The sequence below is a fragment of the Anopheles merus genome, chromosome 3R (assembly GCF_017562075.2).
Source record: "Anopheles merus strain MAF chromosome 3R, AmerM5.1, whole genome shotgun sequence".
NCBI lineage: Eukaryota > Metazoa > Arthropoda > Insecta > Diptera > Culicidae > Anopheles > Anopheles merus.
In genome coordinates this window covers 18,044,748-18,067,488 of record NC_054084.1, presented here as the reverse complement: position 1 = coordinate 18,067,488, position 22,741 = coordinate 18,044,748, and the positions used below count along the sequence as shown (strand labels likewise).

The 22,741-nt window shown below is 42.9% G+C and overlaps 2 protein-coding genes across 2 annotated transcripts; one reads left to right on the top strand and one right to left on the bottom strand.

Annotated features, from left to right (window-relative positions):
• Window positions 1–17,857: 17,857 nt before the first annotated feature.
• On the bottom strand, window positions 17,858–19,352 carry LOC121597319 (proteasome subunit alpha type-5). The gene is made up of 4 exons (XM_041922985.1): window positions 19,227–19,352; window positions 18,934–19,066; window positions 18,439–18,851; window positions 17,858–18,360 (listed from the first exon to the last, which is right to left on the bottom strand). The coding sequence occupies exons 2-4, from the start codon at window positions 19,064–19,066 to the stop codon at window positions 18,178–18,180; spliced, it is 729 nt and encodes a 242-aa protein (XP_041778919.1). The 5' UTR covers window positions 19,227–19,352; the 3' UTR covers window positions 17,858–18,177.
• Window positions 19,353–19,910: 558 nt separating this feature from the next.
• Window positions 19,911–22,566, top strand: LOC121597318 (protein phosphatase 1 regulatory subunit 42-like). Its single transcript, XM_041922984.1, has 4 exons — window positions 19,911–20,607; window positions 21,148–21,453; window positions 21,523–21,760; window positions 21,839–22,566. Exons 1-4 carry the CDS (start codon window positions 20,524–20,526, stop codon window positions 22,372–22,374), a joined length of 1,164 nt encoding a protein of 387 aa, XP_041778918.1. The 5' UTR covers window positions 19,911–20,523; the 3' UTR covers window positions 22,375–22,566.
• The last annotated feature ends 175 nt before the right edge of the window (window positions 22,567–22,741 follow it).

Genomic DNA, 22,741 nt, shown 5'->3' with positions numbered 1-22,741 from the left:
AGACAGCAGTTGTTTCAATGGTATTTCCTACTTACGGAGATCCCAAGATCGTGAATCGTGAATAATAGTGATTGTTATCACTATAAGGAATGATCTGAGTAGAATTAGGATCTTTTCCAATTTATAAGAGCATCAGCGTATGTTCGATCGATTATTCTGTTCAAATAGATATTGAAATCAAATAGATATGACTATCGCTACCACAAGCATTTCATGTAGAGACTGTTTTGTCCACCCTAAGAGAAGCATTAATATGGTTGGTTCAAAACTGTAACATTGTATTAAAAGTTCTCTAAAATACGTCATCTACTGATGAATATGTCACAGCAAAAACACCATGAGCCTCCAGCTCACTATCATTGAAAGAAGGACACTGCTCAAGTGCAGTCCTTGTTCGTTTATATCTGTCACATTTGTTATTCTTTTTGTTTTCCTCAATGCGTCGTCGTAGGTTTTCAAGTTTTCTTTCCGCCGAAACAGAAGCAAAACAAAAACCATCAGCAAACATAAACAACATCCTCCTACACGCGCCATCCTTGGGCGCATGAAGCGACCACAACAGCAATTAAAATCCTGCAAGGTCACGCCGGTCTTCCACACAAGGCAACAGCTTCTACAGCCTAACCAACACACACACACAGCCATGTCCACTCATACGTGGCTGTCGCCATTTCGTATGCAGTTTCCGTTTTCCGCAGTTGCAGCAAAAAGGAAAAGTACAGAAAATACCAACGCCATCACCAACGCCATCAGATTTCTCTTCTTAGCCCCCTCAGACGACGAAGACAACAGTGCACATACGAAAAGCACACGTTTCCTGTGATCAAATCTCTGCCTTCGGTGCGCACGTCCAAATAACAGATTTCCCAACGCGGTCACACTGATCCACCCCGTTCGCAAGTGGTTTCGATTTGACCGTTTTTCGCTCCCCCTCCGTGGAGCGGTGGATCGAACCGTGGCCCGTTCAGCCAGAGATCGTCGAGATGTTCAGCCTTGACCCGAATCGCATTGGGGCTGTTCCGAAATTCAATTCCCTGCAGCCGGCGTTTGGAAATTGAGGCGAAGCTCGAGTCGAAAGCTAATTTTCCCTTCAATTTAAGCTGCCTATGGATCTCATGCCGGTCCATCCGTTGGAACTCCCAAGCTATACCGAGACGACGTCGAGCCACTTTCGAGCTCCTGCTGTGCCCGTTGGCTCTCTAATACACGCCCGAGCGACCGATCGTCGTTTTGCCCGGGGGTGAAATGCTGATCACAGGTGACATAATCAAGCGCCATTCCCGCAATGTGCATGTGTAATGTTCTGCCATCTCACCGAACATGATGAATTAGGCGGGCACGTTTGAGCGCTCTACATTTCCTCCCAAACCTCATTAAACACTACACCGTTCATTACCCCTCCAGCCTCATCTCATTTCGTTCCAAGACTTTCATCGATTTCTAGCTGCGGTTTAGCGACCGTGCGTGTGTGTGTGTCTCACTTCTTCCAAGCTGCCCGGTACGTCGCTTTGGGTTTTCCTTTACACCGATCAGCGCTTGCTGCTGCAGCAAAAACGGCGAATCTATCGACGAAATCTCAACCGGCAAATGTTGCGCGAATTTCCGCTCTGTAAATTTCCGGTGAAAAATGATTAGCACACAGCGCAGGCCGGTGCGAACGAGCACCGAGGGTGCACCGTGGCACTAACGCTTCTCTGATCGTGATCGGCGTGTATCGGTAGATAAATTGGGAAGATCGATCGAGTTAAGCGAGGAGCGAAGCGTAGCGACTACCTTCACCTGTTCGGCAAACCGAGTGCTTATTGAAAATTAAAAGAAGAGTTTAACTCCACACGGTTCGTTAGAGATGTGGGAAACTTAGTGATCATCCTTACCAATTTTATTTTGGGTTCAGTAAACTGGCGTCGTTTCTAGAGTCATTGTTTTCATTTCCTAAGAATGTACTGAAGAAAAGTAAAACACCTAAGAGTTGTTCTGAACGAAGATGAAATAATAAAAAAATATTTTCATTTCATTCTTTTTTTATGTAGAATGATTTCTTGTTTTGTGTTTCTTCGAGTTTTCCACTCTTTCATGTGATTTCTTTCATTTATTTCTTCTTCTTCTTCTTCTTTGGCTCAACAACCGATACCGGTCAAGGCCTGCCAACACACTTGTGGGGTTGGCTTTCAGTGACTTATTGATTTCCCCCCATAGCAGGATAGTCAGTCCTACGTATGGCGGCACGGTCTATTTGGGGCTTGAATCCATGACGGGCATGTTGTTAAGTGTTTCATTTATTTATTTCTGTTATTTTCTTTCTTTCTTTCTTTCTTTCTTTCTTTGTTTCCTTTTTTCTTTCATTCTTTCTTACTTTCTTTTTTATCTTTCTTTCTTTCTTTCTTTCTTTCTTTCTGTATTTCATCTCTCATCATTAAATTATTTCTTGCTTGAAGTAGCTTGTTATATTTTCGTTAGTATATTTTCATTTAATTTCTCATTTTAATTGCTGGCCGTTAAACTATATGTGGAAGCATCTAGTGTTAATGTTAACCTTGTGCCAATGTTACAATGAAAATCATGGATACATCGATCTAATATGTGTCCTAAGATGTTACTATTGATGGATTAGAGATCCTGTTCTAAATATTTCTTTGATCTTATTAGCGTTTAACTCACTCATTTATTCATAAAAAAAAGTATAAGATATTTGAAACTTTAATACAGCTTTAAAAAAAAACTAGATAAATTTTAAAAAATCAATACAACTCTATTTTTTTGCATACTATGAAGGTGTTATAGGTAATCAGTCCATTGGATACATACAATAATTATTTTAATGCCATTTTACAAAAACCTTTACCAATAAATTGCTTCTTTCTAAACACTGCTCTTACCAACAAACATGCCATCAGTGGCATGATGGCTCAACCTCAACAATTTACGCTGCCTAAAAAAATCAAACAAATAATAACGAACTGAACGCTAAAACTCGCGCCCAAAACGCCATTGCATCCGATGCCAAATTTGTGCCCGTCTGTGCACAAATTGACGTACCTTTCGCTAGGCATTTCGGTTTTACGTTAGCACGGTTACAGCTATTTCTCTGTTGTTGTTTTTCTTTTCCATTTCTTTCGTACAGCTAGAAACATGGCGAATGAAGCACCCAGCAGGTCGGACCCGCTTAAGCAATCCACTGTTTTGCCCCATCGATCGGCACCGTGCCGATGGACCGACTGGCTGAAGCCCTGGGCGCTTTCGTTCGCCTTTCAGCATTTTGGGGGTAAGGCGAACGCGCACACGCCATAAACATTGCTTTCGATCACAATAAACCAAGGGCCCCAAGGGAGCAAGGGAAGGTAAAGGTGCCACAGGCACTAAACTGAAAGGCGAAGAGCAGTGTAGGCAAGCAGGCAAGCGACCAAGCAAGCAAAAAAAAACAGCACATTTAAAAAGTGCAATTAGATTAATGAACCTTATCGGTACGGTGATGCACCCCGCGCAGCCAGACGCCTTCCAAACGCTAAATTTCGTAGCCCTGCGCAATTGCACCATAATTGCAAAGGCTTAGAGAGATGAAAAGAAAGAGAGCGAGAACATGAGAGAGAGAGAGAGAGAGAGAGAGAGAGAGAGAGAGAGATCGAAGCAATGAGCCACACAACACCTATTGTGCACGGTGTGAACATGGGCGAATAATGATTTGATGATACATCCCGCGTTTGATGGTAATAAAACATCTCCCAATCATCAAAACACACACTCAGTCACCCTGCCGTGGTGTGACGAGGATCGCGAACCAATATTCGCCAACCAAGAAGTGCAGCCAAAGTTATGCAGCATCTGCTGGTTGATGCCAATCGAATCGATGACCGGTCGTAACAGGCGGATAGATCAAAAGTGTTGACAAGAGTGCTCTCTGCTCTCTCCTGCAGTCGTGTTTGTGTGTCTCAACGGAGACAATATATAGCCCGAAGCATTTATTTATATAATGATTTTTATTCGAAACTTTATGCCATTTCACAGAGGCAATTAGACTGACTAAATCTTCATGGCAGTTGCTATGTTTTCCCTTATACTGACATGATCAATGTATAGCGACATGACATGTGAATTCCTCTCAGACCAGATTTGAACGTAGAATCGGGTTGTTGTTAATCTACCATGTTAATGATCACACTATAAAGACGAGTTAAGGTAGGAGCAGTAATGTTCGTCCATATTGCAGATATTCGCATCTTTAGAAACCTCTTCAAAATTGTGTTTTGACAATGGATTATTTTATCGAGTTATGATGTATAAATTCCTAATTCAATTTAGATTTTCACTCTGAACTCAGATAATTCTTCAGTTCAGATTCATAAAAAATCCTATTTTCTCATTTTTTTTTTCAATTACGTGATTTGTTTAATTATCTTTTCTGCTTCTGTACTTCTCTTTATCCTCCTTATCGTTTTAGGAGCTAGTTGAACATTTTCCTTATTTAAAGCTTATTTGTATTTGTCTAGGCGATATGGGCAAATAAGCCAGTATACTCAAAATAAATAAAAATGAATAAAATAAATGTCTCCCAGATTGTGTAAACAAAACAATAATAGATTTTCATGGATGTTAATCTTACTAAACACGTATTTAAAATTGACTTATTTAAAACCCACTCTCGTCTGACGGGCAGCTAACGGTAATATTAATTTATGTTCAGTTCCTTCTAGTAAATTAAGTAATTTATTTATTTGTATATTTATTTATTTCCTTTTTTATTTATTTATTTATTTATTTATTTATTCATTTATTTATTTTTTATCAATTTCTTAGTTTCTTGGTGCATCCTCCGTTTTATGGTCTGTGATATAATTTTTAATGAAGTCTTATGTAGTTGTATTACGATTTATTACAATATTAAACATGAGATCTAATACAACCACAAATATCTTTAATAAGCCCTTAAAAGTTACCATTTGCGCAACGTCCAACGATCTACAACTTTTTCTCATTGTAATCTAACTCAAACAGCTAATATAAATAATAAATAATATGGCTATAAACTAACCGTTTAATAATTGATTATGTTTCAGGAGTGTTATACTAAAATTAGTATGGATACATTTGGCAATGATTAAAACAAATATATTAGCAAAATTTTACATCCCATGCCCATTTCTGTAAACGATTGTAATAATATATCAACGTTCATCTTCCCCTATCAAGCTTAACTTCCCCTACGTAGGTGATTTATTTTTCATTTTCGCAATCACTCTCCTGCTCCCCGTTACTAAAACCAACAAGCTAATTACATCTACATGTATGTGTGTATATATGTAAATATGTAGGGTCAAACAATAATCAACCCAGCGACTGCTTCACGGTTTCTGCGCTTTAATTAAATCCTCCTAAGCACGCAGCGCAGCGCGAGGATGAAAACCAAACGGCCTTACTCAAGTGCATCGGTTACGGCGATCTAACCCTAATCACAAACCCATACACAACATACACACTCACACACACAATGTCACAGCGGCGCGATCCAGCCACCAGCCGCATCAATGTGGCACGCAAAACCCGCAAATGAGGTGTGCGAACAAATCGACCCGAACCGCTCATACACGGGCTCAAACATTCGCAAACGCGCAGGGCTCGCCAACACATGAAAATTATATATCCTCGTGTTTGCGGTTTTTTTTTGCTTCACTTCAACACGATGCTCGATCGACGGAGGCTGCAGCAAATTCGACGGAGAGTGGAAAGTAGTACAAATCAGGCCGGCGCACCGTGTGAGTAACTCCCCGGGCGGAAGGTTGCGGAAGGGAATAGGAAAACTTAGAGCGAAAGAAAGAAAGAAAGAAAGTGTTGCATAATAGCGTCACTTGCCTGTTGCAACATGAGGCGAGTTGGCGAAAAAAAGCGACGGCTGCAGCAGGTGGAAGAAGAAACCATACACAGTGTGTGGCTGGCACGAGGCACAGGCCTGCCAGAGATCACGGCTGTCGAATATCGAATCGCTTCTTCGGTAACAGATTATCACGGCTGCAATTGGATTGGGCCTACCAGCCTGTCAGCTGCACCGGCACTGCACAATCGGGCACTGGGGGAAATGAGTTATGTTGGATGTTGGCAGTGCGGACCGGAGCGGAAAATGTAAGAAGAAATTGTACGTCAATCACCGGCTTGTTCTGTAACATTGGTTGGGCAACAAAATGGCACACGATTCTCGATCTTTGCTACAATACTTTCACTACAATTCATCGTTACAGCAATGGATTCTATGCAGTTGAGGTTATTTCTGAAAAATAATTCCAAAATTCATTTTAGTGGTTATAAGGATGTACCCAAACTAGGCCTAGTAATGCTCTGACGTCTGATTATAACTAGTAAATAACACATGGTCATGTATGATCACAACTGTACATTCTGAATCACACCTATCATTTGGACGTGAATGGACACATAGGATCCTTAGCTAAGAGCACTTTTGAACGTATGCTGTATAATTCCTTATTCTTCGTTAAGTTTTTCCTTGATTATGATCTTACTATAGACATGATCATACTACCAGATATTCTCCAAGTCATTCGTTCCAAGGCTAGCTGCAGGCACGACAACGATGTGTCGTCTGGTAAAAATCACTGTGTACATACGCCTCGTCAGGATGTCAGCTGAGCAAATTTTGAATGGCCACACATCTTGCTCGCCATGCAATGTCCCACTAAAACATTCTTAGAGCATTCGTATCCTCTTCTCAAATTCTTCAGATATCACAGCAGTACAGAATTATCGAGCTTATCAGTATACAATGTAATATGCATTTCGTACATTCTTGAACTTGCTTAGATCCTTACAGTTTATGAAGACCGTATTGAACGCACCGTCTTGGAATTTCTCTTCAAGAATCGTTTTTTGGAAGATATCTCCGACCTTAGGTAGAGGAATATCCCAACCATTTCAAATTTTTAGTTGTCATATATACTTTCCATGCTAGGCCTATCATGGGATGCTTCTTCCAAACCTAAGGGCTCCTACGAAAAGTGGCTTTTAATTGAGGTTTCTTATGCCTTTCAATACAAGCAACATTATTTTGGTGATGTTTTTATTTTAAAACTAGAATGAAATTTAAGTAAATAAAACCCTAAAGTCTCACGAACCACGAATCATTCAATCGCCAATCTTCCTGGAACATCTCTTGTTGGAAACCTATTGGAATATCTCTTATACAGGTTCAGCACGGTTATGACTGTAATTATTAGAATTAATCAAATTAAACTGAAAAACACATGTGTAGACCCTTTCCACCAAGCCTAAACAGCGTGGTAAATAATTACCACTAGCCCATTTGCCCACTGCCACGTTCATTGATCCACAAAAGCCGATCAGCCCGCTCCGAATGACGAATTGCAACTCCAAAGCCCCCTTCACGCGATCTCCTGAAGGAACTGACGTAACGAACGGGTTACGGTCCCTCGCCTCGTTCGTTCCAACACACTGTCGATGACCAGCTGAGCAGCAGGAGCAGTTCAATCATACATACAATCAAACACGACGCCACTGCAGCAGTGCCATCGACGCGGACCACTACTACTAGTTTTGCGGATCCGAAACTGGCGCCCAACTAGTCTGCGAGGCGAGCTGTAAACAAATCCAGTTGTTACGTGCACCGTACCTGGTCCGAAACCGGTGGATCTGAAGATCTCGGACATTGCCCTAATGCGGTGAGTGGCTCAAATCTGCAATCTCCCGTCCCCGACGTGCGTTTGTGTGTGTTTCTCTGTGTCTTTGAGCACACTGCACAATGTAAGCCCTTTTTCTGCACAGCCTCCGACAGCCACTGACTGACACACTGACGCGAACGGGGCCAAAGAATGCGTTCAAGAGTGCAGCAATATTCGCAATAATCTCCCTCTCCCTCCGAAAGGGGGATTGCCCCTATCGCGATTGTAGGTTAGGCTACGGCTACGCTCCAGTTTTCCTTAATTGATGTGAACCCTATTTTTACTTTCCACGCCAGACACCCGTCAAAGCGACTCCAGAGCGTGATCGTGAATGGTGTGCACATGTGAGTGAAGAAAAAACGATAATAACACAAAAAACGGGTTCGTCGCCTACCACCACCATGAGTCGTTTGTTTCACATTTAAATCAGTTTTTGCACTTGTGTGGCACGCACACGTTCGAAAGCAAAGGGAAAACGGTCGCACAATGGTGATCACAAGGTGTAGCTCCGATCATCTTCGATCCGAATCTGGGTTGCAGATTATGTTTTCCGCTTCCCAAAAATAGCTCCTATCTTCTTTCGTGATTGCTAATATTTTCGAGTGCCCCTCCGTAACGATCCTTATCGTATCGGCGTATGATCGTGCGTGCTTGCCCGACTCTGACGTCCGTCGCTGTAGATTGTAGCCAAACTTTTCACGGTACGATGCGTAATCTGCGATGCTGACCGTCGACCATCAGCCTCTTCTTGGCTGCGACGGAGGTAACAATACAGCGCTGGGAGGGAGGAGTAAGCCACGCCGTTACGCCGTAACGCCGGTTTACGACGTTTGCGATCGACACTCCGACACACCGACCGGTTGCACAACTTTCTTCTCCTTCGTCCTCCACCCGTCCTGGGGGCGATCTGAACCGTCGTAACGTCGCACTTTGAAGCTTGGTTTTTTCCTGCCCTCGGCTAAGACGGCTCTATATGCGTCGATGTGCCCAACCGTGTGAAGGTCAGTCCGATGCTCCAAGCACTGAAACAAAAAACCTCAACGCACTCGACTGATCGGTTTTTCGGATGATAAATCGTGCGCTCTCTCCCCCTTCCATTCATAAGGGGCTTGTCCTCCCTTTTTAAGGCACATAAAAACTGAGTAAACGCATATGTACGGTAGCAGAACCGAAAAGACGCAGTTTTGGAGTTCCACTGTCCGTGTGCTTTGTTTCCCTTGACGGCCGAGGAAAATCGATGCAAGACACGATGTCGGTGGACGCGATGGAAAACCGCACACGTCGTGGGCTTTTAACGGTATCCGCTGCAAGTCGCTACTAGTTGGCGATCTAATCTTACACGATTGGTTTTGGAAACGGTGCGTTAGAAAGTGGCCATCATCGGTGGCACGTTGGTGTTTGGGATTTTTGGATGCTTGATCGTGCGTCGTCGGCAAGGTTGTTGGCATTGATGTTCGTAATGGAGTTTATTTCAACCGGTGTCATTAAAATCGACCAGCAACAACACACATATTGAAGGGAGAAAAAAGCTTTTGAAGCATTTTGCTTTCTGCATCAAGAATAAAGGTTTGTTAAATTAAGTGTCCATTGAATGAAATTGCTTCTTTATTTTCAACGCTCAAACCACTTAAACCAAACTGTAATAGCCAGTTTCAGGGATTGGAAGTGTTTTTGTGTTTGAATTGACAAACACAAATATATTGACAGATAAAAGGCACAAAATTGATATTATTAGTAAAAGGAACTTGGTCAGTTTTAGGAGTTTTTTCCAGATTTGATTTACTAAGTACTAAAGTACATTTTTTATAATGTATGTAAGCATAAATAAAGTCAGTTCAATCGTTTAAGAGTGTAGTTTATAATTCCATAGTTTGCTTTATAAATGGAAATATCAATTATGCTACAGTTACTTAAACATTCCAAATTATAATAAAAATTATAATTATAATTTAGGGTTTTATTTCCCAAATTGTAAGTATTTGTTTTGTTTTTTTTTAACTTTCAACTTTAAATCCTTGTCATAATTCCCGGATGTATGAGTGCTGGTGACTAGTTTTATTAAATGGGAGAGAATAGAACTCCAAGCCACATCGGCACGATGGTCTATTGGAAAGATACGCTTGCTACTACAAGGCCTGACGGCATCGATTCCCTGCTGGATCGAAAAAAAAGAGTTGTGAAAGATACTAACCGAACCCATACAAATATTTGTAAATTTCTAAAATGATGCTAATACAGCCGTGATTTAATTTTAGTAGATAATTAGCACCTAACGATTGTTTAATTTTCTACAAATTTAAGACGTATGTTTACTAGTGTTGGGTATATTTGATTAAGATTCATAATTTTGAATGATTAATAAATCTCTAAAGATTCATAGATCTTGAAATTCGTATCATTCTTCTTCTTGACATCACAATCTATGTGGTCATGACAGCCTATACAGGCTTACGAGAGTTCTTGGCAAGTATCTCGTAGCCGTAGAGTTATTTTGCTACGGGAAGACGGTCCATGCGAGGCTTGAACCGACGACGGGCGAGTTGTTAAAATGTGCGAGTTAACCACTGTACCCTGGGATCGAGCAAATTAAATATGTTTTGAAAATCATACATGTTTAAAGATTCATGAAACCCTGGATTCCCTGGAAACTTTCGAGATTCATTAATCTTTGAAGATTCGATTCGCGATTTGAACCATTTAATGCAGAAGATTCAAATGAATGCTCACACTAACTGGTTAAGTGATCTGCTTTGTTGAAGTTTCTTTAAAATCGAAATTGCAAAGCATAGCTATGATTGTATTACTTTTTATTACAAATTTAACATTTTAGTCTCTAACATAACCGTGTTCATTACAAACTTGTTTAATTATGTGCAATTTATTACAATTAACTTACGCTTTGATTTAATTCATCCATACAAACATACAATCCTTTACCTTTCTTTGTATGCCAACAAAAAAAAACTGCTCCATTCCACGCGCCGCACGCAAAGCCAACATTAAAGCAAATTCTCCCGTACTCTGCGCACTGCTATCGCCGGGTTTTGGCACACATGCACTTTCCTTCTGGTGCTGCATCGCGCACACATCGTGCCCTTCGGAGAAATAATCCCATTTCCCTTTCCCGCGATCGTAAATCATGCCGGAACCGGCCCCAAAAAGCAAACGTCTTGCGAATGCGTTTAATTGGTCTCCAAGCAGCGCGCTGTTATGCGATGGCCTAACCTTCGTGTCCGGCGCGAGGCAAAAGTGTTCATTTCCACCCTTGCAGCGTAGGTGAGGAAGCCACTTTCGCTTTTTTCTAAGGAAGGTAAGCATATTGAACGACGCCCGTAAGCATCCATCAAGGTTTCTGTTCTTGTTTGCTGTCGGGCTCACTTCGAACCGGTGATTCATTTTAATGGGTCACGTACGTACCGCGGGGGCAGCGCTGGCACCAGAAACCCCGGGGAGAGTCCGAAGGAAGCGACTTATAATCTAATTAAAATAATTACGATCATAAAGCACGCTGTACGCGATCGTTTGTGGGGTGGGTGAGGTTATGATTTTATTCGTGGTCTTGGTGGCCTACGACCACCTTGCGCAATGGCGAACACAACAAAATATGGGGGGGGGGGGAGGGAGGAGGCCCACCGAGGCACAATTAGGTGGCGCAAGCTGAACGATGCTATTCGCAGGACCGACACCGTAGGAAGCGAACCCCTGTCTTCTCCCCACCAAAGCTCATAAACACACACACACACGCGTACAGGGGCTTGATGCGCGTTCGGAGGCGTTATGCCGTTAGCATAACTTATGTGCACAATGGGTACGGCCAAGCTTCTGGAAGGTGCCATATGGGAGCTGTTTGCAGAAAGAAAGAAACATGGCTTGATTGCTTTTTACTTCGAGATGTTTATTTTCTTAACTGCTCTCGAGCTGGTAGTTAATGCAAAGGGATGCAATAAAAGGGTGGATTAGCTAAAGGTACAACTATTAAATTATGTTATGAAAATAAATACGCATTAAAGGATGGTTAATGGTTTAGCTTGCTTGAAATACCTTTTCTTGCCTTCTTAAATGCAGCAAAAGGTAAATGTTCTCCATACTTCAGTGCACCGGAATGATTGATTCGTGGCGCATCAACCTTCAATGCCGAAAAAAAGGAATGAAATGTTTCAATAAATAATTAAACATCTTCGAGCGTTCGCGTGCTGCACCTTACCATGCTCAGAGCAATAACAATTAATGGCCATTAAAATGTGAAGGTTTGGTACACCGACGGCCCTCCCAAACACTGGCACCGTCTCCAGTGCAATCCGGTGCACAATGTACGATAATCTGCCGTGTTCCAATAAATCTAGCCGAAGCATAAACCATAGCCACAGCTCCAACCGGGGCTGAGTCGATTCCATTCCATTCTCTAGATCTCTCTCTCTCTCTCTCTCTCTCTCTCTCTCTCTCTCTCTCTTTTTCTCTCCTACGTTCCGAGCTTGACCGAAAGTTAATCCCGGCCTCGGGGCCGGCAAAAGTGGCCATGGATAATCGAAGAAAATTACCAAACTAAACGGAAAATGGAAAGCGTAAATTAATCACACCGTCTATATTTCCCTCTGCGGGTGAATGGACGCGACGCACCGCGACTGACCGGTATGTTGAAGCGGGAGCGGAAAAGGAGGCACTTTTTGTTGAGGAAGGTGGGAAGGATGGGAAAATCTATTTTCGTTGCTCCACATAGGAAATGGTGCGGATATGTGGTTGATGGATAGATGTGTTTGTTTGATTTTTTGGTGCATGTGTAAATGTTGAGGAAGTGAACATTTTCTATTACAGTAATTGCGCAGGTAAATGGTTGTGGATTGTCATCAGCTCTCAACCAGGATGTGGGGTGATTCATTTGGAGTCTTAAATTGTCTTAAAATTTAAAAGGTTTTATGATGCTAATCTAGATTAGATCTAATCTAGATTCCAACGAATCGTCTATTGTGTCATCCTCATTAATTCAATATGAATAAATTGTATTGGATTGTCCTTTTTTACCTAGAACGGGTCGTTACAAACGCTAAATTACCGTAATCATCATGTATAGTATACATTTAGGCGCTAATAAGAGCCGATCTAACGTCGACGCCTAAATGGCTGCAATTATGCTTTAATTAACGAAGAGGTTAGTGTTAGCGCATTCAAGACAATATCCAGATTGACGGAAACTGTGAAAAAAATTAGTAGCAATTATATTAGATGATCTACTAGCTGGCACTTCAAATTGAATGTCTCATACAGTTTCTGCTAAATTGGGTTTAGAAAGCTGTACACATTCAACATTCTTTGTATTGCAATTTTTATATCTTATGGGTGAGGATTTTTGGGATATTCATTTTTAATAGACTAAATCACTTCTAAAAACTAGTAAAATACGCTTTAAAATGCATAAATATGTACATAGCATATCTTCAGGCGCACGGTAAGGCTGTACTGCAAGTTCAATTATTCATTAATTTCTTTTAAATTAATTTCTCTGCTTTATAGATTTCAAGCTGCACTAGACAACCTCATGCAGATAAATGAGTTTCATACAGGGTTTCCCACGATTTATTAGTCGGTTCCCATAAATTTTTGGTGAGTTCCCATATTTTTTTGGTGCGTTCCCACGATTTTTTGGCCGTTTCCCAGAATTTGTTGGTCCAATTGTATTGATATCCAATCAGAAAATACCAATAAATTATGGAAACGAACCAAAAATCTATATAATACCACCAAAAAATCATGGGAACTGACCAATAAATCGTGGGAAACCCTGTAAGGATTTTTAGATATTTTTTATGGTTTGTAAATCGTGAAACGTATTTTAAAAAGATAAACGCCTACAATTAGGCAATGTTTAAAATGTTACGCCAAAGATACAGGAGTACCTGTAGTTTGAACTTAACCAAATTTCTTTAAACAATAATATTGGGCCGACTCACGACATTTCAATAACTCTGGTAAGCTCACTGCACAGAAAATCGTGGAAATCGTCCATATGACTGGGAAAGGTACCATACATCCAGGTGGCTGTTGAGGTGGATGGATGGTGTAGATACAATCATCAGAAGCTCTGGCATTGCTGATTAACGGAAAGTGGTACTAAACCGCGCGCAGTTTCGGACACTTATCCACCATACCAAAAGCAACCAACAGCGACCACAATCGTTGATATAGAAGAATTCATAACAGTAGAACATAATAATTCCCATAAACCTTTACGATTGCGTTGACCAAGCAAATCCTACTGTCCCCAAGCTTTTATCACTTGTCCAACCATTAATAGCTAGATGTATAAAGTTAATTAACTACCGCTCGTTAAGCTGCAAGCGAAAGCACTGCGAATGCGGGCAGAATGGCAAAACCGAAAAATAAAACAAGTATCCATAAACCACAACAACCATAAGGAGATTACCGTTGTCGGCTGATGGTCAATACCATGAGATTTGTTTGTACATGGGAGAGCAAGAAAGAAGAGAGTGTGAGATCTATGCAAATGAACGGTTTAATGCACCAGAATGTACCCCCAGTGCCAATTATGGCTACAGCCATTAATAATTAGTCAACATTTGTCGCTTTATACACTTTTAACCATCGAAAGGGAGTAAAGATCATAAAGCTCTCCCACAAAAACACGGTTCTAATTAGCTCAATGTGAAGGGTAATAATTCAGAAATCAACCCACGAGAAGAATGTGACCTAATTGCCACATCGCCATACCCAGTAAGTCGAACATAATCAATAATCACCACTACATCAGCAGTAGCAGCACCTTTAAACTCCCTTTTAATGACACCCAGCAAATCAAAGATCATTCATTGCATTTGCATAATTAAATAGAGTTCGAAACAAAAGCACCAGCAATCAGTTAAACACCCTTCCCCGGTAATTTCGCATTCGTTTCATAACAGAAGCCATGCTCACTCACTTAATAGCCATCACGGGGGGAAGGGGTGCATTGCGCGTGGAATGCATCATTTTGCCGAGAGCGGGCCCTGCGTCGGTAAATAGTTGAACGATCAGCATAAATCACCATTATTGTCATTCCACGTACAAGCGGGAGCATACAACACCTGTGCAAGTGCAACTAATTGACGTGTGTTGTACCACCACATCGCACCGACGCATTGGGAATCGCTACAATGATCGCACGCCACACAGACTCGCATTCATCCCACTCGCAACCAACGGCAGTGATTGTTCTGTTCGGTTGCATTCAATGCATTAACTGCGGCTCACCGGCCCCGGGAAAAGAAATGGTCCGTGGCTCCTGCACGATCGTCTCGAGTGTTCCAGACCGGTGTAAGTGGCTGGCTGCATAATTTGCAGCAACACCCAATGACGATGATGACGATGATCGTAATGATGGTGGGAGTGGAAGGTGGCAAAGGTGGGATAATATTTATGGAAACAAATTACATATGTATGCGCGATCGTCGACGCCTCGAGAGAGAGGATCAGTTTAAAGCGAGCCGTTTGCTGGATGTGCCGTAACTTTGTTGTTTTAAATATAATATTTTTCACTAAGATGGAGGGAATAGCTCATTCGATCAGCATTGAAATGGGTCCAATGATCGTTAAGTCCCATTTGTGGCACCCATTCTTCCACCCAGTGCTCCCTTCTCATTGTCATAATTACGTAAAATTACTGCTCGTTTATGCTTTTACTACCATTTAACCTCAATACGCTGTGTCCTGTGCCCTGGTGTGTGTGTGTGTCTCTATTGCAATACCGGTCAATTGTCGTTGACTGCAGCGAAACCTGGCGAACTTCTTTGACGGAACGAGCGAACGTACAGCATTTCTTTCATTACACCCGTACATAACTCATTTCTGCGCGTGTGTTTGTCTGCGCCACCCGAGACACACATTTTCCATGCACCACTAACTTCTAGACCAGGGACTAACTTGCGATCGCCCCCCTTCAGAGTTGGGGAAGGGTAATTTCTCACGGTACATTATTCCGACCGGGCGACGTGTCGTGCCGCTTTTACGTAAGTTTTGGGGCGCCCGTCTCGTTTAGTGGTGCTTTTTTTGCGTGCCATCTTGCCAGAGCGGGTAGTGGCAGTAGTGGTGTCCCCATGTCGCACTGTGTGTCAATAGGACTTTTCCGATTCCGTACGGGTTGACATTTGCTCCACTTTCGGTACATGATGCAGCCCCAGTTGGCAAAGAGATCTTAAGATGAAACACTAGCCGGCGCCCCCGTGAACCGTGTCAAAAGCTTTGGTAACTAGAGTCACGCAGAGACAGCCCTAAATACTCTGGACAAAGGGGGCGCATACATGGTACATGGGTTGTTTTTTGTGTGTGCAATACAGAGATCGGTAAAGAACCATGACGAACGGTAATGGAAAGTTTGACGTTGTGACGGATTTGAAATTGGTTATAAAAATAAGATCAGCTTGCTCCAAAAGTTCTACCTTTTAGTAGTTCGATGTGATTGATCTTGTTTTAGGATAGCCTTCAAGGGTTAACCTTCATCTTGAGAAAGTGACGAATTAGGTTGAATGGTCCAATTCGTATCGCATGAGGGTTCTTCTGTGATGCACGTGTTCGCATAGACAGAGCAACATTACTCGTGGGATGTGATCTTCAACAAGTCTTGGCCTGCCTCAGGAGTGTCCGAAACCGGTTACGGATGATCTAGTAGATCTTGACAAACTGTATCTATTCAATATTTTCGATCAAGATGATCCAGGGTATAGGATTGCTAATAAAAACGTCGTTTTAAGAGGAGAATTAGTTTAGTATCACTGATCACATGCCCTAACCAATGTATCTTTCTGAGATTTCCACACAGTTCTTGTTTTTCCGGATTCACTGCAACAACAACGCTCTTTTTTTTTGGAAACTGAGTGACAAACTTCTTCGTAGAGATCATCAATTCCTTTTAATTCCAATTCGTTTTAAATGTTGTCCAGCAATTGGCAAACAATTGTAGTTCGTGCCACTAAGAACATTTGTCTGGTCTATTTGATCCAGACGTTGTGTATATGCACAGCAGTTGTAGCAATTTGTGGTACGTCATATCACACTTCGTGTTTTTACGAATTCATCAATATCGAGGGATATTGGTGAAACATTTCATTCTTTATTTCTCATGGTTATGATCGATCAAAACCCAATACCAATCTCGCTTCTCATGATGTTGGTCAACATAGAGTCCGGTATCCTCATGGCTTAAATCCAATTAACATTTCTTTCTGGGTTTCTAAATGATCAGTCAACCACTTATAGTCAACCACAGGCAAGATCATTCATCCTTCTCCATCATACAACAGGATCATCCAGGACGTCATAGCAAATGTACGACAGAACAGTGCATGCGTTACAGATTCAATTCGTGGAAAGAACGAGAGCTAACCATACATAAAAAGGGATGGAAATTTTGCTAGGGAATATTATAAGCTGCAACAGATAGCTATGTACATAGATGCATTAGATAGGTCATGTTCGTTGCAACAAATAAAAATAAAAATAAGGCCTTCAGATCAAAGAAGGTTATGAACAGTGGTGGGAGCTCGGAATCGGACCTGCCCGATTCCGATACCCTGTTCGGAATCGATTTTTGAGCCGATTCCGATGTTAAAGTCGATTCTGATGCTGGAACTCTGAATCCGGAATCGGAATCGAATTTGGAATCATAATTTGCTCTGGAAACGGAATCAGAATTGACTTCAGAATTCGCATTAGCTCCGGAATGAAAATCAGTTCTTGAATTTAAATAAGAAGTTTCATAAGCGAAATCAGTCCGAGAATCCCCATGAGAATGGAACATTTATAAGTAAATTTGGATACTTTGCGGGTATCAATCGGATCCAAACGCAGAAACCAACTTCGATTTCGAAGCCGATTCTGATTTCGGAGCCAATTGCGACTCCGGAACCGATTCCGATTCCGGAACTGATTCTGATTCCGAAGCCAATTCCAATTCCGGAAACTGATTCCACACCTACTATTCGGAAACGATTCCAGAAAACTGTTGGAGCTAACCGGACAATTCTGACGAAAACTTCATTTTTCCCAACATTAGTTATGAAGCCTGTAGTAGACTGTAGATTACTCCGAGCCATACAATTGTTCAACAAACTGATGGTACACACAACTCCAGCTTTGAACACAGTCCAATATTAGCTAATACCGTTTACCCTACATTAAAAAATGCACATTCATTTTCACTTCTTAAACAAATTTTATTCACTTCTCTGCCTCACCACACAAGTCTTCACATTGCCTCCGAGCGGAAGCCGAATCCGAAAAGAGAAAAAAGCCATAACGAGAACAGGGTGTCCTCGTCCTTCCCCTTAACCGCGATGTGAAACGTACGTTAACCGATACACCCAAGCTATGCTCTCCGGCTGCAACTCACAATCTCCGCCACAACTCCCAGGCATTCACGCTTTTAAAAACACGAGATGATGATCACTTAGAATGTGGTTGCGTGAAAAGGGAAGCCGCAGAGAAGGGAGCTGCAAAACGCTCCGCCACAAATTTAGCTCATGTTGTTAATGTACTCCTCCACCTCCTCCTTGCTGAACATTCGGAACAGTTCCTTCGGAGTCATCGTCATGACTTCCACATTCGTCGAGTTCAGCTTCTCTTCCATCACCTGTTTCAGCGTGCTGAGGGCCAGATTGATCGCTTCCTTTATGGTCATTGTGGGCAGATAATATTCCTGAAACAAATCACAATTAAAGTGTTAAATCTAGTCGCTTACTAGAAAGGCTATTTAGCTCCGTTGCCTCATACGAACCTGCAAGTTTTGCTGTGCACCTTCGCTACCAGATCCGATCGCTTTCGCGTCGAACCGAATGTACGTCCCGGACGGATCCATATGCCACAGCTGCGGCTCCCCATTCTCAATACCGGCGAACAGTATCGCCACGCCGAACGGTCGGCTCATGGCCGAGTCCGTATCGTCCCCATCACCGAACTGGATGGCCACGTTCGACACTGCCTGGGCACACGATTCCACCGACATTCGCTCGTTGTACACGAACCAATGGTTCTGACACTCGATACGTGCCCGATCGAGCAGCGTTCGCGAATCGGCCATCAGTCCGGAGGTGGCGCAACCGATGTGCCGATCCACTTCCACAATCTTTTCCATCTTCGACGGTTCAATGAGCGATGAGGTGATTCGTTTCTCGACCGCCATCACAACACCTGAAACAAGGGAAACGGGAACACATCAAAATTCTGCCCGTCATCATCCCTGGGACCGGAGGTGGGAAATCCGAAGCCTTACCGTCCGGAGTGCTGATGCCGATGGCGGTGGAGCCAAATTTGATCGCCTCGATGGCATACTCAACCTGGAACAGACGACCCTCGGGCGAGAAGGTGTTCACTCCACGATCGTACTCGGAGCGGGTCAGGAACATCTGTGGAAAGGATAGCGAAAACTACCGTCAACAAAGCGCCCATTGAGGTTATGTGTGACATGACAAAGCAAACCTTCGGGAAACAAACAAAACAAACGAATTGGTCCTTTCTCGAACGTGTTGCAAAGAAAGGATAAAGGAATGCTGACTATTAACCTACCTTGCGGACAAATTTGGGCTAATTCTCTGTGAAATGCAGCAACTTTCTACAATATTTGCCAGAGTAATCAAACGGCGGCGGCGAACTCAACACAAACTCAAAGTATGCAAACGGGGAGGTTGGTTAAGCAAATCAATTGATGACAAAAGGTGAAGGAAAGAGACACAATTGTTGACAGTTGCGCGCACAGCTCGTAATGTAGATTTGACTATAAAATGTTATTTTGAATCCTTTTGCTAATTTTTAGGGACGAATTAGACTTATTTTAGAGGTTTGATTGAGATAAAAAATTAAATAACTCAAATATAACCTATGACGTACGTTAAAAATTCGACACAAAAATCGACACTGTCCGTTGCACAACCTTTTCGTTTTTTCTCGTACAAAAGAAATGACAAACAATTTTTTGACAGCCACTGTCAACGCGCGACCATTTTTTTCGAGCTGTTTCACTTTCGACCAGGCTAATCGAGCAGTTTTCTCACTTGCTGGAGAATTCAAAATTATTTTCTCACTATCAGCTCAGGAGTGTAATTTTTACAAACATATTTTAAATATTTCAAATTATTAGAGCATTATCATATAAGTCAACCAGACTGTTAAAGCCTGCAAACAACTTATTTTCTGTAAAATGCCACTTTCATTACAATTTATCCTTCTCACTACGGAAAAACCGTAAACAACCAGGCGTCCTCATCCCACGGACACCCTTATCACTTCACCCCCTTCAGTAGAAAGGACGGGCGTCAATTAAACAAGCCTGTCGAATGGCCAGACGTAGCAACCGTTACTAGCGAACAGTTGCCCGTTTCGCTCACCAAGTTGTTTACTTTTCGTCGGCCGCTTCAAATTAGTTTTCTACTGCTGGCCCTTTAGCCAGTGCGATACCACTTCCCGTAAAACGCGGACAACCACCAGACCCCAGAACGAAACCTTTCCCTCAGGACGGCTGGTTTGTTAATTTGTTCGTTTTTGTTCGTCGTCAGTGAAGGTGTTCTCTTGAACTAGAAAAAAGCTAGCCGTAAACTAGGCAAACCAACCAGTACGCCGCCTTGGGTTTCAGTTTCACCTTCCGCTCAGTGGGAAAGCAGGCTGGCTGGCAGGCTGGCAGTTTTAATTTTAAAGGCGAAGGATTGCATTGTGGTGTTGGTATAGGGGCGACTTTGAGCAACTTTTAGTGCAAGTGCAAGTAGCAAAAAAGCGACGATCTTGAACTGTGCAAGGACAAACAGAGTTTACTGCATTAGTGGTGGTTCAACAGAACAACAAACAGCTGTTGAAAAAGACCGTTCTAACCATGACGAAACACAAAGTGTTTTCCAAAAAGGCCAAAACCAACCTAACGCATCTTTATCTGAACGATAAAAATATGACCAAAATTGTGAGTATTCTTTAATAAATCAAATTTAAAATAATCTCCGTTTTCCAGCTTCTATTCTCATCCAATCCAATCGATCCATGTGTGCGAACGCTAGCGTATACTTGAAAAGAATTGGGGTTAAAGGCACAATTATAATGTAGAGAAATGTGTTTCGCGTATGCATTTTCACCGGCATGCGCCTCCAATTTATGTGTTCGCGTCCCTCTTTCCCTCCCCTGGCCAAGGTTCCGACCCACCTTGGCACAGCTGTCAGAGCACAGCACGGGCCCGAGCACGGGCGGCCAGGATTGAAAAGGTCATCGCCGCACACGCCAAATCAAACGCGAATAATTGCGCACAAAAGCCATGTGCTTTCTTTCCCGCGTTTCAAAAACTTTCTTTGTGGAAAGAAACTTTCACGCGAACCATTTGTGAAGGTCCGCCGCTGGCTCTAAACTAACTTATTTCCTCTCCTGTGACCTTTGACATTAACGGGGATTTTTTGTTGTTGAATTTTACGCCTTTTTTCTCCCCCCTTTCTTACCAATCTGCTTCCACCAGAGCAACATCTATCCGACGAAAAACATACTCGTCCTCTACCTGCACAACAACCAGCTGAGCAAGATCGAAAAGCTGGGCGCTTTCGCGCACCTAACGCACCTCTACCTGCAGTGGAACAATTTGCGCAAGATCGAAAACCTCGAAGGGCTGAAAAATCTCAAACAGCTCTACCTGGGCTACAACAAAATTACGCGGTTGGAAAATTTGGGCAGCCTGAAGAAGCTCGAACAGCTGCACATCGAGCGGCAGCAGCTGGACGGGGCGGCCCGGTTCGACTTTGATCCGGAATGTTTGTGTGCGCTCGCGGTAAGGCATGCATTTTTGCTCCTTTTGTGTAATATTATAAGACTTGTTTTCGAAATTCACTTTCCGCAGAACCATTTGAAGGTGTTGAACATAAAAAAGCTGAAGCTGGCCAATATTGATGCGCTGGAGCCGCTGTGGAAGCTGGAGATACTGCTCGCTTCCGAGAACAATTTTAAATCCACCGACGATATCACGCCCGTCATTAGTGCACTTTACTCGCTGCGCGTTCTCGACCTGCAAGGCTGTGCGGCCCAGCGTGATGTGCACTATCGCGAGAAGGTTACGGCAGCGGCCGGCCACAAGCTCCGTTAGTAACAGTCATGCATGCTTTTGCTAAAAATTCCATTAAACGATGTGTTCCATTCTCCGTTTCCCCGCTTTCCAGTGCTCCTGGACGGTAAGATGATTTCCCAATCGACGCGCAACTTTATCAAAAACTTCCAAACCGTCAAGCTCGAGAAGCAGCGGCGCGCGAACGAGAAGCCCAAAACGGCCGACACTGGCGGTGGCGGCTCCAAATCGTCCTTCGAAAGTGTCAGCGAACGTAGCAGCGGTGGTGGTGGTGGTGGTGGTGGTGGTGGTGGTACTGTGGGCAGTGGCGGCGGTACCGGTGGGTTCGTTGATCCGTTCAGTGCCGTGCTGCCGCACCAGTTCCCCGGCAACTCGTTGTTTCAGGTGTCGACGCGCCGTTCGCCGGCCTGCACGCGAATCCTTCGCAAACCGATCAAATCGCCACTGCTCACGAAAACCATGTCGGCTAACTTTTGTGACGAGATGGCATTCCGCTCGAACGCGCTACATCCGGCGACGGCGGTGGTCATGCTGCAGGGCAAGGAGATAAAGGCGGGCGCCCCGCCGGTCTATAAGGATAAGTTGCGTGCCCATCGGAAGATACAATCGTTGCCCACGATCGATCACTAGAGAGCTTGTGTAGCGTGCGGGAATTGGAGGTTGAATGGGAGTTCTTTTCGTGTTTCAATCCGAAACCGACGAGTGCTCTGGAAAAAAACAGGGAAAATAATGTATTCCATTTGTTTTTTTTTAAATCATCGCGTTTTAAATTTAAGTGATTTTCAAACGGTAGTTCAATAAAATGCAACAATCGCGTGTGAATAAATATGATTCCACTGCTTACATTGTCTTGTTGAGGGGGGGGGGGGGGGGGGGGGGTTGTTTACCTCACTAGTTCGGACATGTTTCTTGCTTCACTTCACTTGACACAGGCACGAAAATTATTATGGAAAAATGGCACATTTATTTTAATAACATAATATACATTGTAATGATT